The sequence below is a fragment of the Acomys russatus genome, chromosome 3 (assembly GCF_903995435.1).
Source record: "Acomys russatus chromosome 3, mAcoRus1.1, whole genome shotgun sequence".
NCBI classification, from domain to species: domain Eukaryota; kingdom Metazoa; phylum Chordata; class Mammalia; order Rodentia; family Muridae; genus Acomys; species Acomys russatus.
In genome coordinates this window covers 75,590,454-75,608,501 of record NC_067139.1, presented here as the reverse complement: position 1 = coordinate 75,608,501, position 18,048 = coordinate 75,590,454, and the positions used below count along the sequence as shown (strand labels likewise).

The following is an 18,048-nucleotide window of genomic DNA, read 5'->3' as shown; positions in this document are numbered from 1 at the left end:
TAGATTCCTGCAGCTTGTCCTCTTTCCTCCATATATGTGTTGTGACATGCTGACCATATATATCCACCCACATACGAATAAGCAAATATAATAAAAAACGAAAAATTGACACTACAGATTGAGGTATTTTGATATAAAGTGGAATTAGAAAATTTGGAAAATGGATTCTATTTTATTTTTCTAAAAAAGTCTATGCTTTTCAATATAAAAGTATATTTCTGGGGTAGAATGTTGGGCTTAAGTACCTGGAACATGGAGAACATGAATAGAAGTGTTTCAAAGAATGTATTAATATGCAGAGATGCAGCTGACAGCAGGTATAGCCAGTGAGATTTGCTGATTTTGAAGCTAAAATAATCTAATAAAGAAAAATTATTGTCATTATAGAATGTTCAAGCTTAAGTAGGCTGTGTTTTTTTCATGTATTGATTTAGAGCTGTAAGCAGTGAAAACTACTCTAGAGCCTTTTTTTCTGATGACTGCCTTAGTCTGGCAGAACAAAATGTCCAGAGATGAAGAATAAAATGGAGCAGCAGCAGCAGCAGCAACACCACCACCACCACCACCAACGGGAGTGAAATGACCACAGCGATGAGGGTGGAAAACAGTGAATGAGTTGGAGGAGTCTAGGAGAAAGAGAAAGCCCTGGTCAGAAAGAACAGCTCCTCTTTAAAGAACTGTTTCAAGGTAAGGCTGCTTACAGATAGCTTAAATAGAAATAGAAACATGCTGGGCAACACTGAATTGGAGCTTTTTGTGGGCTAACAATTTGGGCTCTGAAAATGGTCCTCTACCAAAAGAGACACAGCAAGACAAAAGTGCTGACTCACCCACGGTTATTATTACACCTAATGATGACCTAATCAAATGGCAGAGATTTCAGAGACGAGATGACGGCCTAACATCAGTGAAGAGGATTAGGAGACATAAGACAGACTTACTGTCTTCCTTCTACAAAAGCAAGAAGTGCCAGCTGGGAACAGCCACATTTCAGAACAGGCCATTGAGAAGATGTTATCAAGAGGAGAACGGGGACTGGGTTAGAAGGGTGATTCACATCACACATCATGGAATAATGGGTGCTAAAAGGGATCTGAGCTAGATAAAACAGAGTTGAAAGGTCAACTACAACCTGGACTTGCAGAATATATTCCAATGCATTATTTAATCAGGTGAGTAGATGATACTTTTATTATAAGAATATTAAAAATAATATGGTATCAATATCACCAGACTCCAAATATTTTACAACTATATCTAACAAGATCTAATCCAGAGTGAAAAAATATAGCTATTATGAAAAAATAAACATAACAATTATATACCATGTTAAGATAGTTAGGATAACTCATAATAAATAACAACATACTTTATGCAGATTATTTGGGGCTTAGAATGATAATGTCAGTTCAGTTCAATAGAAGGAATGGTGAGAAAGTGGAAGGTAAGCAGGCATGGGGGGGACGCTCAAAGTACATATACCAGTGTGGAAGGTAAGCAGGCATGGGGGGACACTCAAAGTACACCAGTGTGGAAGGTAAGCAGGCATGAGGGGACACTCAAAGTACATACACCAGTGTGGAAGGTAAGCAGGCATGAGGGGACGCTCAAAGTACATACACCAGTGTGGAAGGTAAGCAGGCATGAGGGGACGCTCAAAGTACATACACCAGTGTGGAAGGTAAGCAGGCATGAGGGGACACTCAAAGTACATACACCAGTGTGGAAGGTAAGCAGGCATGGGGGGACACTCAAAGTACATACACCAGTGTGGAAGGTAAGCAGGCATGGGGGGACGCTCAAAGTACATATACCAGTGTGGAAGGTAAGCAGGCATGAGGGGACACTCAAAGTACATATACCAGTGTGGAAGGTAAGCAGGCATGAGGGGACACTCAAAGTACATATACCAGTGTGGAAGGTAAGCAGGCATGGGGGGACGCTCAAAGTACATGTACCAATGGGGACCAGTATGGAAGAGAAAGTGTTGAGGTAGGGCTGGTGATTAATTTAAATAATGTTAGTAGGTGCTTAATCTTATAACATTCCAATCATAAATAAGCAATCTGAAATGTTTTCCATCTTAAAATGTAGATGTATAAACTTTATATTCTCAAAGGGGAGGTAAGTGTAGCAAATATATTTTAAGTGTGAATATTATCCTATATAAGTTTACTATTGTTAAGCACCCAGAATTTGAAGATGGTGTTATAGTCTGAATGTTTACATCTCCCCAAGTTTATGTTTAAAAATACTAATCATCACTGGGTGGTGGCGGCACACGTCTTTAATTCCAGCACTTGGGAGGCAGAGGCAGGCCAATCTGGTCTACAGAATGAGTCCAGGACATCCAGAGCTACACAGAGAAACTTTGTCTCAAAAAACCAAAAACCAAAAGCTACTGCCCCCGCCCTGCAAATCCTAATCCTCAAGTGTGAAGGTATTGGGAGACCATTGGGGCATCACACTGATGGAGTCCTCATAAATGGGGATTTAGTATTCTTATAAAAAGAGACTTCATAGATAGTCCTGTTTTTGATCACACAAGGTTACAGTAGAAAGCTAGTATCTACAAAGTGGGCCTTCACTAAACAGTTCTGCCACAACCATGGCCTTTTCAGCTATGGAATGGTGAGGCAATTTGTTATCCCTAAGCTTGTTTATACTAGTTCATGGGATTGTTTCCTCATACTGAATGGCTTAATGTTTATCCTGGAGGTATATATTGTTCAGATACCTCCATCTCATGTAGGACACGTTAGTTTTAAGATGGCAAGTGCTGAAATGCTTACAGAACAAACACTTTTGTGAAGAATTTTTCTCATTTTTGTTGAAATGAAATAAAGACTTTAGCAGAGAACTTATCTGTGTAAAATTTAGATTCATGCTAAAATGAATCATGATAAATATAATCTCTTCTCCATGGTGAATGGCTAGACATGCACATCTATGTAGATTACTCTCACAGAAGCAGTTATCTACAGTTTCCATCTCAATTGCTCAAATTCCTGTGCAGAATGATGGTGCACTATCCACACTTACCAGTGCTGCTGACTACACGGGGATTATGAGGGTTCAGCTACTTCAGCTATAAGCCGAATACTTCCACCTTCTCAATGTCAATCATATAGATAATTTTTAAAGAACTTCTAGTTATTTTCTTTAAATCCTCATGTTCTATTTTCTAGGATATAATATCTTCTTGTATATTAGGAATATAGAATCTCAATTGTATTATAAAAGTTTCTTTTCTCTATTTTGGTTTTCTTTAAAGTTGCTTAAAATGATTTTATATAATCAAAATGAAGCATTACTACAATAAAATAAGTTTACAGATGAATACTGAATGTTATTTTTACCTGAAAAATAAAACTAAAACAACAAAGGTGCTCTAATGAAAAAGCTTAAACCCATGAGTTTGAGAATATGAAAGGACACAAAAACAAATTGGAGCCTAGAAAGCGCATGTGTGCGTGTGTGTACACTGCTATCCTTAGAAAGCCTGCTGTAAGATAGGCCCATGCTGGCAGCTGTGAACTGGATTTCAGGAGGCTCTCTATAATTTCCTAAAAGATAAGGGTGTTCACTGTCCTTACATTGTACAAACAATATGGTTTCTACTTCATCTTGAACTTTCTCAGAGCCTAGAATTTTATTTATGTGTTAGATAGAAGCAGCCTACATGACAAACCTCTAGTAATATTTAAAACTCTTCTTGGCAGACAGTGCTTCATTTGTGTTGTTGTAACTTGTTGCCAAGTGAGTCAAGCACATCCGTGGAGCTCTACTAGGAGGGAACTGGAGAGCCTAGACTTTATAGCCATGAGGCTTTTCCCTGACTCAACTTACTCTGTATCTTCTCATTGTAATGAATTATAACCAAGAGCAGAACTGTGAGTCTTTCTAACAAAACTCCAAGCCTAATGGTGGTCTTGGAGACTTCATCACAAGGTCTGACTACCTAAGTTGTATTACACCCAAGCCAGGGACAAGGAGGTTGAGAAATATCTGATGAGCATTTCAGACCTGCCAAAGCTACAGGAGCCAGAAGAACCAGGTGACATTCTAGGGCAGGTAAATATTACCTGGTTTGAGAGTTGAATCAGTAACTCTCACCCTCCAGTCCTTGGGAAAACGCCCTTAACTCTGGCAGGCACCTTTTATGAAAAAATCATCAAAACGTCTTAAAAGTGTAACATTAAAATACTAGCACAGTTGACAGTTTGGCGCCGCACTGAATGCTGGGAGAGTGGGGTGTACACCAGGGTTATGTATTCTCGACTCTAGCTTTCTTGCCTCAATCTCTTCTTAAAATGCTGCATAATTATGATATGCTTCCTCTGAGGGATCTGATCAACCCAGGAAGAAAGATCTAAGGGCCCATGCCACTGTTTCAGAACCCGACAACCCAGGTCTCCCTTAACACAGCTCGAGGAATATGCTTCACTCACACACTCAGTCTTCTCTAACTGCCAACAGCGAGCTGCATGTAAGCAGAGAGCCCCAGAGTCTCCAATAAAAGGAGACCAAAACAAATAGGAAAAGTAAAAATCAAGCAAAAAATGATTATACTCAGATAAAGATAATGCATCCATGAAACACAAAATACTTATAAAGAACTCTGGGGGGGGGGGGCGGGGAGAATAAGCTTATGGAAATTAAGTATCCTGGAAGAAATGTCAAAGTCAAGGGAAATGCTGTAAGTGGACAAAAATCTTTCCCAAAACCTATATTTAAAAAAGTCATTTGGGGGCTGGGAAGATGGCTCAGTGGTTAAGAGCACTGTCTGCTCTTCCAGAGGTCATGAGTTCAATCCCCAGCAACCACACGGTGGCTCATAACCATCTATAAGGTGATCTGATGCCCCTTCGTGTACATGCAGCCAGCGTGCTGTATACATAATAATAATAAAAAAATCTTTAAATAAAAAAAAGGTGATCTGTTACCTTTATTTAAAAAAAAAAGTCATTTGGAAAAATAGATAAGGAGAGAGAAAAAAAGCCTCAATATAGGAATATATATATTTATAAAATGTGTGTGTGTGTAGGCCCAAGCAAATAATAGTCAGAAACCTGTTTAATAAACTATTCTGATCTATAAACACTGTTTTGCCCACCCTTTATGCCCTTAAAGAATAACAGCTAAAATTTTCAGAAATAAAGTATGTTTATGAGAAGAAAATTTGTGAGCTTTCGAAGAAAAATCCAAATATAACATGTTAATACAACTATTCATTAATTTACCATGGAAAGTTTGCTGAAGATGTCAACATGTCTTATGTTTAAGGAATATGTGGCACTTCTTTCTGAACTAAGAGTGAAGAATTTATGCTTTTTTGAAAATTTTATTTATTTTTAACTTATTCACTTTACATCCAGACTGTTACCACCCTCCCTCACCAGCTGGATTCTGACAACTTCTAGTTTACAAACCTGAAAAATCTACAACTTTTATTAGAGTTGGTTCCTTAATCCCAACTGTTCCTAGTCTGCTTACTCATCTCAAGAGAAACAGTATGTGTGATGCTCCTAGTAGGTCATCACATGACCTCTCCTGCTTTCCTTCTTGCTGCTACGTCTATGTATATACTCAGACTTAAGTTATTATAGCACCTCTTCTATTAAATGTCCTCTCAGAACAGATTTTTCAAAAGAACCAGTTAGATACTAAGTCTTGAACTTTCTACTCTGTAAAAGGCTTTACAAATGAGAGAGAGAAAATGAGAACACCTGACCAACCAAAGTACTTAATATGAGGCCAAAAGGAGAAAAAGTCATATTCTTTTAAATACATTACATCACCTCAAAGCAGTCCAAATGACTGAATCAGCAATCAGGAAGCCCTACATAGCAGCAGAGAAAATAGCAGAAAATTCAAAGACAGTATTGCTTAAGTAGCTTTACCTCTGAAGGACTGAAGTATGGAAAAAAAAACTGTACAGTGTGATTAATATGCTGATGAAGTAACAGCTATAATTAAATTGAATTGTAAGAAGTAGTAGTTTGCTGGGAATAGTGATACACGCCTTTAATCCCAACACCTAGAAGGCAGAGGTAGGTAGATCTGTGTTGAGTTTGAGGCCATTCTGGTTTATATGAGTTCCCAGAACAGCTAGGGCAACAGAGAGACATCCTGTTTTAAAAACGAAATAAAACAACAAAAGGACATGTAGTTTTAAGTATCCAACATCTTATTCTAGAAAGCAGATAAAGGATGTGAAACATATCCTTTAAATGTAAATTACTGTCTGGCATAGCGTGACCTATGTGTAGTAGAAGGCAGATGTTTATTGTATGTCCTGTGTTCTATGTACTTCCTTTGAAAAGAAATGTGTATTATTTATTTATCATGTGTACAGTATTCTGGCTGCATGTATGCCTGCATGCCAGAAGAGGGCATCACATTACATTATAGATGGTTGTGAGCCACCATGTGGTTGCTGGCAATTGAACTCAGGACCTTTGGATAAGCAGCCAGTGCTCTTAACCTCTGAGCCATCTCTGCAGCCCCTATGGTACTTCCTTTATATCTGGTCAGACTTCATTTGAACTAACAATGATGAGTACTAAGTGTAATTAATGTTATGGTTGGTTTTGTCAACTTGACTCACTCTAGAATCACTTGGGAAGGAGCCTCAATGAATAGCTGCCTGGATTAGGCTGGTCTTTGAGAGATTTTCTAAACTGGGTTGATGGAGATGGGAGACCCACACTGAAGGTACGTGTCTTCCTTTAATACAGCGGTTCTCAACCTGAGTCTCTACTCCTTCAGGGGCGGGGGGAGTGGCATATCGGATTGTCTTGAAAATCAGATTATTTGCGTTACTATTCATAATATTTGCACAATTGCAGTTATGAAGTAGCAATGAAATAATTTTATGGTTGTGGGTCACCCCAACATCAGGAACTATATTAAAGGACTGCAGCATTAGGAAAGCTAAGAGCCATTGCTTTAATTGGTTAGTACTGACTGAAGAGAGCTGAGCAACAGAAGCATTCACACATTCATGACTCTCTGTTCCTGATTTTGGGTATAACCAACTCCCACAAGCTCCCCTTGTTGTGATTTTCCTGTTGTGATGGACTACAGCCTGGAACTAGGAACTAAAATAAACAATTCCTCAACCTAAGTTGCCTTTGTCAAAGTTATTTTTATCACAGCAATAGGAAACAAAACTAACAGAGTTTGTTACATGAAAATTAGAAAGACTTTATTTGTTTTATCACCTTAAGAAAGACAATACAGAAACAGAAGAGGAGTAGAAAGTAAAATCCAGCAGTTACATGTGTTGGGAATGACCACACAAATGATTTGCTTACCCTATCTAGTAGTGACAATATATTTTTTTCAAATAACATTTACAAGATTTCCTATTTATCTGTTTAATTTTGAGACAATGTCATGTATTCTAAGCTTTGCTGGAATTCACAATTAGACTGAGGTTTACCTTGAACTCCTGATCTTTCTGCATCTACTTTCCATGTGCTGGGGTTAGCAGATTTCCTATTTTAAGAAATACACAGCCTGGTGTGGTGGCACACGCCTTTTATCCCAGCACTCGGGAGGCAGAGGCAGGTGGATCACTGTGAGTTCAAGGCCAGTGTGGTCTACAAAGCAAATCCAGGACAACCAAGGCTACACAGAGAAACCCTATCTCAAAAAACAAAACAAACAAAAAAGAAATACACATTTCTGGAATTGGGAAAGATGTTTTTATGACCTGAACTGTACCTCTGGAGCCAACAAGGTGTTAGCAGAGAACGGACACTGAAAGTTGTTCTCTAACCTCCACATGTTCTGCTGCATGCACATGTATTTATTTATACATGCATGCACATACACAATAAATTTCTCCCTTCTCTTGAAAAGTCACATTATTTTCTCATATTGTCTTACCATGGGAACTATTAATGTCGATGTTTTAAACTTAAAGTCTTTCATTCAGTCACCACTTTTCTGTCAGATGAACCAAGACCCTTCCTTGGCGTCAGTTTAGGATCCTTGTTTTAAGCCAAATTCACTAAGTTGGAAGAAGAGGGAGGGGGAAGAGGGCTGAAGTTGCTGTAAAATCACATGGGAGATCTATGTGGACAGTGGATAGAAGCTCAGGCTTCTTTGAAGAAGTGTTGCCCAGGAAATGAGAGGCATAACTAAGAAAAGAACATTCTAGGCATGAAAAACCATGGGAAAGTTCTATTAGAGAAGGAAATTAGCAAGATGAGGACTGAAAGAAAGGTCATGTAGTGTGGCTGGAGTGATGAGAACAAGAATATTCTGGAGATGAAACCCCTTGTAGTATATACAAATTTGTCTTTATCTTAAAGAGTAACTAGAGACAATAAAAGAATCTAGGGGGAGAACTTCTAAAATTAGATTCCTGCTGGAGAAGGATGATAGCAGCAGTGCTGAGACTGAACCTGTATGTGGGCGTGGGTGTGTCAGAGAACACAAAGTAGTTAGTTAGATGGCTAACTACTATGGACTACTCCGAAGGCTGTAGTAGCTTGAACCAGGTATCGTGATGGGGGATGGACTGAAGAGATGTTAGGATTTGGTGATGAAGTAAATGTAAGAAGGTAGTGTCAAGTGCAACTTGTAGTTTCATAAAATAATTGGAGAGTCGTGGAAACCACTGAAATGGGGAATAAAAGTGGAGAAATAGGTTTTGATAGAGATAGGTGTAGGGTGGGGACAAGGAGAAAAGGCATGATGAATCTGGGTGCTTGGAGAATATGTCAAATAGCTGTAAAACCTAGAAAGCCATGGCTCAGAGACGCAGTTTGGATGAATCAGAAATAAGTGTATGTCCTGTTTTGTGTGGGTGACATTATCCCATAGGAAAGAGGGGTGAGAGGCTCAAGTCTTTAGAAATGTCAACCTCTGGTGTTAAAGGAGAAATATGGTCAGAGTCATAGCCTACTAGTTAATGTGAATTAGTATCAAAATATCTAATGAACTTACTGACATTAATGCCATTGTAGGTCACGAGCAGCTGATATTTTGGAGAATTACGGGACAAAAGCAAATTAGTATGGAGAGAGAAAACTGTTTTGCATGGTTATTTCTGAAGACTTCGATTTTGCTCTCTGGGGACTATGTGGAAAGGTCTCGTCTCAGAAACAAAACAACGAAGTGTATATCAAAACAAAATAAAAATACAGAGATGCTTTTTGTACTTGTCAATTCTCTTTAATTTTACTTTTCTATATTCACCTCCTTCTGTTTCCATCCTTTGAACTTATCATGTTCTTTTAAAAATTGGATGTTAAGGCCAGGTAGTAGTGGTGCACACTTTTAATCCCAGCATTTGGCAGGCAGATCTGAGTTTAAGGCCAGCCTGGTCTACAGAGCGAGTTCCAGAACTGCCAGGGGTACATAGAGAAACCCTGTCTTGAAAAACAACAACAAAAGATTAAATTTGCTAAATTTCAGGCTTTTGGGGTCTAATATAAAGATTCAAAACTATTTCTAGATAAACTTTTTTTCCCCCAAGCTGGGCATTGAATCTAGTGCCTCACACACATGCTAAGGTAAACACTGTTCTACAGAGTCACACTCTCAGCCCTTACAAATACTTTTGGGCAAGATTTCTAATATAGGGGCTGGAGAGATGGCTCAGAGGTTGAGAGCACTGTCTGCTCTTCCAGAGGTCCTGAGTTCAGTTCCCAGCAAACACATGGTGGCTCACAGCCATCTATAATGAGATCTCCTCTGATGTGTAGGTGTATATGGGGGTAGAACACTGTATATGTAATAAAATACTAAAAAAAGTACAATTATGTGTGGTGATAGAACATGTATACATATGAAAAAAAGATTTCTAATATAATGCCTTTGGGATGAGAAAGTATAGGCTATAAAATCCCAGTTCTTCAAAAATTAGTAATAGCTAATGATTAATATTATATGTACCAATCTAAACATTCATATTTAATCTAATCCTCATAATAATCCTATAAGCAGGTATTATCATTGCTTTCATTTTTATAAGCAAGGTGGAAGGCAGAGTAATTCAGTAATTTTCCAAACCTAATACTTAAACTATCAGTGCATACATGATACAGTGCATACTTAATACTTAAACTATACAGTGCATACACATACACACTTTAATACATGATTTTTTATTTATGTGCATTTTTATTTTGCCTGCCTGCATGTCTGGGTGAGGGTACTGTGTTGGATGCCCTAGAGCTGGAGTTCATTCAGTTGTGAGCTGCTTCATGAATGGGCATTGAGAATTAAACCTGGGTTCTTCTGAAGAGCAGCCAGTGCTCTCAAGTGCTGAGCCATCTCTCCAGCTTCCATGTATTCTTCTAATGAACTTATATCTTTACCAGTCCATAGTATGGCCAATCTTTCACTTCTAGATTTCCTAATCAATGTTCAGTGGTAGTTAATTATGATTGTAATTTTAATTGTCCTGATAATCATCCTGATCATCTTTTCAAGTGCTTCTTGGTCTTGTACATACCTTTTTGCAAAGTGTCTATTTTTTCTTGGCCTTTCTTAAACAATTTTTAGAGCTTGTTATATATTCTAAATATATATACTTTTGCCAGCTATGTTTTGAAAATATGTTCTCACCATCATTCTGTGTTTCCAAAACCAAAAGGCTTTAATTTTAAACTTTCATTAGTCAGTTTTGGCTCATAATTTTTGTTTTCTAACCACGAAATTTGAGCCTCTTCCAAGAAAATAAAAAAAATTTCTTCTACAAATCTTAGCTTTTACATTTATGTCCACGATTTGTATCAATGAGATTTTAAAGTATAAAGTAATAATCAATGTTAATTTCTTTCTATGTGTATACTTAATTTAAAAACATTCTCTTACTAAATTTTGACATCTTTTAAAAAACATTCTGTTGAATTAAGTGTATATGTCTAATTCAGAACTCTGAATTCTGCTCTACTGCTGTATCTTTTTCTAAAAAAAGATTTATTATTATATATACAGTGTTCTGTCCCCAGGCTAGAAGAGGGTATCAAATTATATTATAGATGGTTGTGAGCCACCAAGTGGGTGCTGGGAACTGAACTCAGGACCTTTGGAAGAGCAGGCAGTGCTCTTAACCACTGAGCCATCTCTCCAGCCCCTCTATTGCTGTATCTTTTCATTAGTATTACATGGTCCTGATGACTGGAGCTTATAAAACACCTTGAAAAATCAGGTAGTATGATTCTCCATCTTTATTATTTTCCAAAACTTTAAGGACTTGGGAGTCCTTTATTTCCCACAAATAAATTAAAAAAAATTTATTACTTCTGCAGATATTTTAATAGGTATTACATTACATGTATAGGTCGAATAGAAGTCACATCTTAAAAACCATGCATCCTGCTGGTTATACCTTTCATATATAGGTTGTTTTCAGTGCTAGGGATTTAACCCAGGGCTTTATGTTAACCAAAGGCTCTATCATTTAACTATATATACTTGTTTTCTTTAATTTCTCTTAATGTTTCATAGTGTTCATTATATAGGTCTTGCATAGCTTGCACTGTATTATATTTGTTCCTATGTACTTTAATTTTTAATACTATTGTTTTGTAAGTAAAGCTGTTTTTCAGTATCAGTTTCCTTTCTTTTTGCAGTATAAAAGTCTTATTTTGTAAGTTTGTTAAATTCACTTATTCTAATAGTTTTTGAAGCTTCTTTAGGATGTTTGACCTCAGCAATTATATCATTTACAAATACAATTTTACTTTTTTCTCTAAATATGACTTATTTAACTTTTTGTTTTATTGTAATTATTGGGACCTTTAGCTGTTTTTAAAAATTATTTATTTAAAAATTATGTACATTGGTGTTCTGCCTCCATGTATGTCTGTGTCAGATCTCCTTGAACTGGAATTACAGATAGTTGTGAAATGCCATATGGGTGCTGGGTCCTTCAGAAGAAGAGTTAGTGCTCTTAATCACTGAGCCATCCCTCCAGCCTCCATAGTTGAACTAAACTATTTCCATTGAATAGTAACTTGTGAGATACTTGTTTTGTAGATCTTTCAGCTACTGTATCTTAAAAGCAACTTTGTTAGTCATGTTTTACCACGAGAAATTAAAGCTTTCTATTCTTAATCCAACATAATCTCTGCATTCATGTATGATCTTTAAGCACAAAATATAAAGACTACCGACAACCTATATATTTACCCTCAAATCTTCATCAAAATAGTAATTTCACCTATTACATATTTTCTAGAATTAAACTTTTATATCATCGATAATACATGCATAGTAGCTGCAGTTGCTGTGAAACAGAAATATGATAAAAATAACTTGTCCTTAGGAGTTTCCATTTTAGGTGGTAAAAATACATTTGTGGGAAACAATAACAAACCAGGATACCTGGACATTGAGTTACACCTCACTTAAAGTGCCAGCAATATTTAGAATAGCACATTCACTTGAAGAAGCAATAGCATTCATGAATGTAAGAGTAAACAATTTTAAATGTAATATTTTGCCCTTATAGCATTAGAATTGCCATTGCATTTTATACTGATTAAGCAAGTAGCATTTATGTTACAAAAACTGGAAGGAAAAAAAAATGTCAATATGGGCCTCAAAGATGAACTCATTCATTTTGGCATGCATCGTAGTGCTCCAAAGATAGTATACTAACTCTTACGCTGTCTTTTTCTATGTCCTAATGAAGGATAGGACCATCACATAATCTATTTAAAGACTTAAATCTTCACTAGGGAAAAGCACAAGAGCACAAAGTTTTATCTGGTAAAGGTCATGCTCTACTGGTCCTGCCAGAAAAAGTTCAATCTCTGTTTTTAGGTTATTGTGGTTTTTTTCCTCTCCCCCAAATCAGAAAGATAAAAAAGTCAGAAAGGAATACTTTTAGCTCAATCCCATTTAGATGTGAGCCAGAAGAGAGAGTGGTTTAAGCAGTTAACTTTTTAAAGCCATGAGTTTTGGAAGACTCCCCATAAAAATATGTTCAGAGTAGCAATGATTATCTTATGTGTTTATAATCACCTATAGTTCTGTTTTTAAATGTATCTGTGAGGAGGAATGTGCATGTGAGTGTCTGAATGCTGGGACCCCTGGAACTGAAGTTACAGTTGTGAGGTAGCACAGGCAGGTGCTGGGAACTGAACGGTCTTCTGTGAGAGCAGCAAGTGCTCTCAACTGATGGGCCGTATCTTCTGGCCTGATCCACGGTTCCTTACAATGAGAAGTTGGAATGTTTTTAATTCATCAGAAATGGACACAACAAATATTTTAATTTAAAATTGAAATAGAATTAGTATTTAACATGATACAATAAAGACAATACTTTGGTACACAAATCAAGTAATAGTTTTGCTTTTGCCAACAAACTTTCCCCACAATTTTGCTGTAGTATGAAAATTAAAAATCTGTGTATGGTGGGACATGCCTATAGTTCCATCGGTTGGGAAACTGAGGGTTTTAAGTTTGATATCATCTTGGGCTACAGAAAAAATTCCAGGCCAGTCTGAGCTAACTAGCAAGCCTATCTGAAAACAACAAAACTGAAACAAAACAACTCTTCACAAAAAACTTCACTAATTTGGAATGAGCAATACTTCTAGTTACTTGAAATTGCTATTTAAAAATTGTAATCCAGATGTGCGCATGGTGGTACACATCTGTGGCTCTCAGCTTTTGGAAGGCTGAAGCAGGAGGATGGAGAGTTCAAGGCCAGCCTGCAGTGCATGGAGAACCTGCCTCATAAAACACAAGAAAAACAAATTCACTCTTTTCTTACTGTTTTGTTTCTTGAGGCAGGGTCCTGCCGCTGCCATGTAGGTGCAAGGGCTACAAATGTGTGCTTACATACTCACCTTTGAAGGACTTTTGCTATATAGGGCACATTATCTTAGAACTGTGTAGTTTAGTCTGGTCTCAAAGTCACGGCAGTCCTCCTGCCTCAGCCTCCCGAGTGCTGGATTACAGGTATACACCACCACACCTAACTTCAAATACTGTTAAGTATAAATACCTACAAATGTTCTTGCTTTTTCTGATAATGAACTGGGAAATAAATTCTGATTCAAATGTCTATTTTAAAGCTTTTCAAAAAACCACGAAATTTATCCAAGTATATTATATTCCTAAAATTGTTTTATTATAAAAGATAGACAAACAACACATACCCCTTCTAGAAGACACGGAGAAACAAACAAGATTTAGTGCAGTATTTTGAAAATTTATTTTCTAGGGTAAGTAGCTTAGTTTGTTTGTTTCTTGTTTTTTCAAAAGTGTACCACACAAATACATGATTCATTTAATAAGACTTTCAGACTTTAATGCTTCCTTACTTAGAATATCAGCAGTAAAATATGTGAAAATTCTACCTAGATACTCTGTATTTCTTTGCTCTAGAAATACTTTTTAGAATTTTGTGTTTAAATATGGTTGCTATTTTTCCTACTATGACAATGTTTTGGCCACTTTATTTACCTTTGAGTGAGAGGTACTGGCTGGTAGAAGATACAAGTGAATCCTCAGGCCATCCAAGATATCTTATGCAGGCGTTTGGTAACATGGATGTTACACACACACACACACACACACACACACACACACGATCTTATCTAGCTCCATGTCTAAGATTGTACACTTTATGGTTTTGTGTTACACCTCAAGTGAAAAGGGTGGTGTTCGAAAGGCCCAGTGAACCACATATATAATTTCTTAAGATATGGAGAGGGAGAGGGGGCTGACGACACACATGGCATCTTATGCTCCTAGCAAATGCACTTTTAATCGTTTTCAGATAGATTAACTGTGTCTGAAGCTAAAGTAAGGTTTCAGCGAGAAATTAATGTTCTATCAGAAGTGTCAAGAAGAACTCTCAATGCCAGTTTACCTATAAATAAGTGTTATGATAGTTTGAGCAAGCGATGAGACTCAAATAAATGACATCATTCTAGCATGTTTATTTGATTCATAACTACATATGCTTTTAACTTTTGCTGCTTAAGGTTTGGGTTCTTGTGGTATTGTGTGACCTTCCTAAGGATAGAAAATAAAAATAAAGTTTGTTTTTGTTACTTAACAATTGTTTTTAGTATGGTAAACAGCTGAAACTATAATTGTGCTTTTAAAATGATGAATTCTATTTTCCTATTTATTAAGGGAAAAAAGAGTTGGCTTCAGCAGGAAATATAAACAATCTGATTCAAAAGTGCCTTTTCATTTTTTAAACTTTTCCTTGGAACTGTATTAATTCTCATCACCTCTTAAAGCCTGTAAGAGGATTGGCTGCATAGACCAATACTGTTCTATATTAGTCAGTATTAAGCATATGATGTCACCTTTTCTCTCCCCTTCTAAGCTTTTTATTTTGAGGGCAAGGAAGACTTTCCGGGGGACAAATAAGAAGATACTAAAGCATAAACACCACTGATATACATGATTGACCACCTTATACCCCAAACCTGTCTGAAATGGGTCAAATACCTAAGCGCTGCAGAACAATGTAATCCAAGCAGCAATTCCCGGTAAAAGAGAAAGGGGGTGTGATTAGGCTCCAGCTATGAAGCAAGTTGTTGAAAAAAACAGTTCCGAGGTTTGTTTCTGCAACAGGCGCGGGCTAAGCTTGTACCTTCTCTCCCAATTAGCTCTCCCCGAAAGGGCTATGCTGCAAGAGACCGCCTTAAACCGCCAAAGCAAGCAGCAACGGGGACAAACATTACGGTCCTTAGGTCCTTACGGGGGAACCTTAGACTGTCCCGCAGCATTGATTATTGATCGTTGGCCCCTGTCAGGGAGCGATCGATCAGAATGTGTATAAGGTGTATCGAGCCACAGTTAGGGAGATGCGGGGCCGGGGGCGGGGAGGTAATACAAGCTTCTAATAAAAGAAACGCAGCAACAATAGCGGAGGAACAGCTCTGCCTGGTGACGTAATGGCTGGCAGCGGTCCAGCTCCAGCTGAGCCGCCTCTACCTCAGCATCCGAACCTCCCTCAGCGGGGTCCGAGCCACGGGAGCTGCTACCTTCTCGCGGTGTCGCTCTGGTGGTCGCCACCAGCGCCTTACCTGGAGGTCTGGGACACTGAACAAAGGGTGTCCCCCACCATCACTGCCTTAAGTTGTCGGGGCTCACACTCCTCCAAAACCCCCTCAGGCACCGAGTCCATCAGCGGCTTAAGTCGAGGGAGAGGGAAAGACCAGAGTGCCTCAGTGTCCCCAGGCTGCTCTCCGGCCACCTCCGGCCCCCCCGCCCCGGCAGGAGTGGATCCCGGCGGCCCCGCTCCCCAGCTCGCCGGCCCTCCCGCCTTACCTCCGCCAGGTAGAGGTTGAGGAGACAGAGCGTGGAGAACTGGAGGCAGGAGGGGAAGCAGTAGAGCAGCCAGTGCGGGAAGAAGTGCAGGCGGGAGGGCGGCCGCAGCAGGGGCAGCGAGCCGCTGAGGGAGAAGGCGGCCGAGAAGAGCGTGGTCCTGAGCGCTGCCCACGCGAGGCACAGGAAGAGGCAGAGGCTCTGGTGGCTGAGCCGCCTCTCGCGGTACAGGAGCAGCCGCCACAGCTGCAGGTAGGCGAAGGCGAAGAGCGCGGCGTAGAGCAGCGCGTGCAGCACGCTCAGCGCCAGCTGCACCGAGCCCGGCACCGCGGCGCCCGAGGCCGCGACGGCTCCCCCGCCGGGCGTCGAGGGTTCGCGGCCGGCCGTGGGGACCGCCGGGCCGGGCCCCGACGCCCTCATGAGGGGACGCGAGCGGCTGCGAGGGAGCGCGGGAAGGGAAGCGGCCCGGGCAGCCCCCTCGCACCTCCCGCCCGCGCCCCCGGGCAGCCCCGCGCGGTGGCCGCGGCTGACCCTCCGGCCCGCCTCCCCCTCCTCCCGGGGGGTGGGGGCAGCTCGTGTCCTGCAGCCGCGGCTCCGCTCCGCAGCGGCGGCGGCGGCGGCGGCGGCGGCAGAAAACAACTCTCGGCTGGAGACAATCAGCTGAGGAACCCGAGCATTTGAGGCGCTCGCTCCGCACCGCGAGCTGCCCGCGATTGGTCCCGGCGGGCACGCCCACCGGGCGCCGCGCTCGGAAGACCACGGGCCTCCGAACCCGTCACTCCGGGATCCCTCGCTCTGATTGGACGCCCGCTTTCCCTCTTTTCCGCCCACCCGCCCCTCCTCCCCGACCCACGCTGCTGATTGGTCGGCAGCTGCAGGACCGGCTCGCGCCGGCGGGAGGACTCCGGAGCCTGTCCCCTGGGGTAGCGCTCGCCCCGCCCCCTCGGCCCTCCATTGGTTGGAGGATCTCTTACGTAAGGAGCACGAGGAGAAGGCGGGGCCTCGGAGTTTTTTTTTTTTTTTGGCTCTGGAGGCTGATCTTGTGGGGCGGGGGCGGCCGCGGGCCGCCAGCTCGCTCAGGTGGCGCTGCCCCGTCCTCTGCCTCCGTGTCCCCTCGCGCGGCGGGAAGTGACGGCCCTGCAGGGTTGCAAGCACGCGTGTCAGCCCCCGGCAGCGTTCCTCTTAGCCGTGCTGCTTGCTGAGCGCTGCCTTCTGATTGAGCACACCTGCTTCTGGAGCGCCCGAAGGACGCTGGTTTCGAGTTCTTAATTATTATTGTTTTTCTTTTTCTGAGTGAGCAGTAAGACACGCGGGGCGAGGGACGTGGATGAAGAGAGGCGTGAGCGGAAACTGTAAGCAAGCGACCCTGCCATCTCTTGGGAGGAGGTCCTGCAGGACGGGTAGTTAGGGGGAGCAGGTGACTGTTAAGGCCTTCTTGTAAGGGGAAGGTGATGCTTCGAAACCTGAAATTCAGAAAGATGTCCAGGGCATAAAAGTTGGAGCGCGGGGGCTGGGGTGGGAACGGCGGGCAAAGCAGTAACCGTTTGGTGATGGTGCAGAAAGGAGGGATTGGTGTGGATATTTCTGCTTGTGTGTTAGCCTGTGTGTATGAGCAGGTGGTGCTAGCCTCGTCTGAGACCAAGAGGTACAAAATAAAAGCTGTATTACTACTTAAAATAACTACTTAAAACAATTGGGAAACGACTGTATTTTGGGCCACTACATGAAACGTGTTACCCTTTTTTTGGTATTTGGTATCAAATCAGAGCAATGCAAGATTAA

At 40.6% G+C, this 18,048-nt stretch overlaps 1 protein-coding gene across 1 annotated transcript in view; it reads right to left on the bottom strand.

Annotated features, from left to right (window-relative positions):
* Positions 1-16,686, bottom strand: part of Gpr137c (G protein-coupled receptor 137C) — a 54,930-nt gene extending 38,244 nt beyond the window's left edge. The window contains exon 1 of the mRNA XM_051142929.1: positions 16,270-16,686. Within this exon, the coding sequence (XP_050998886.1) occupies positions 16,270-16,686 (417 nt within the window). The remainder of the gene's footprint in view (positions 1-16,269) is intronic.
* Positions 16,687-18,048: the final 1,362 nt, after the last annotated feature.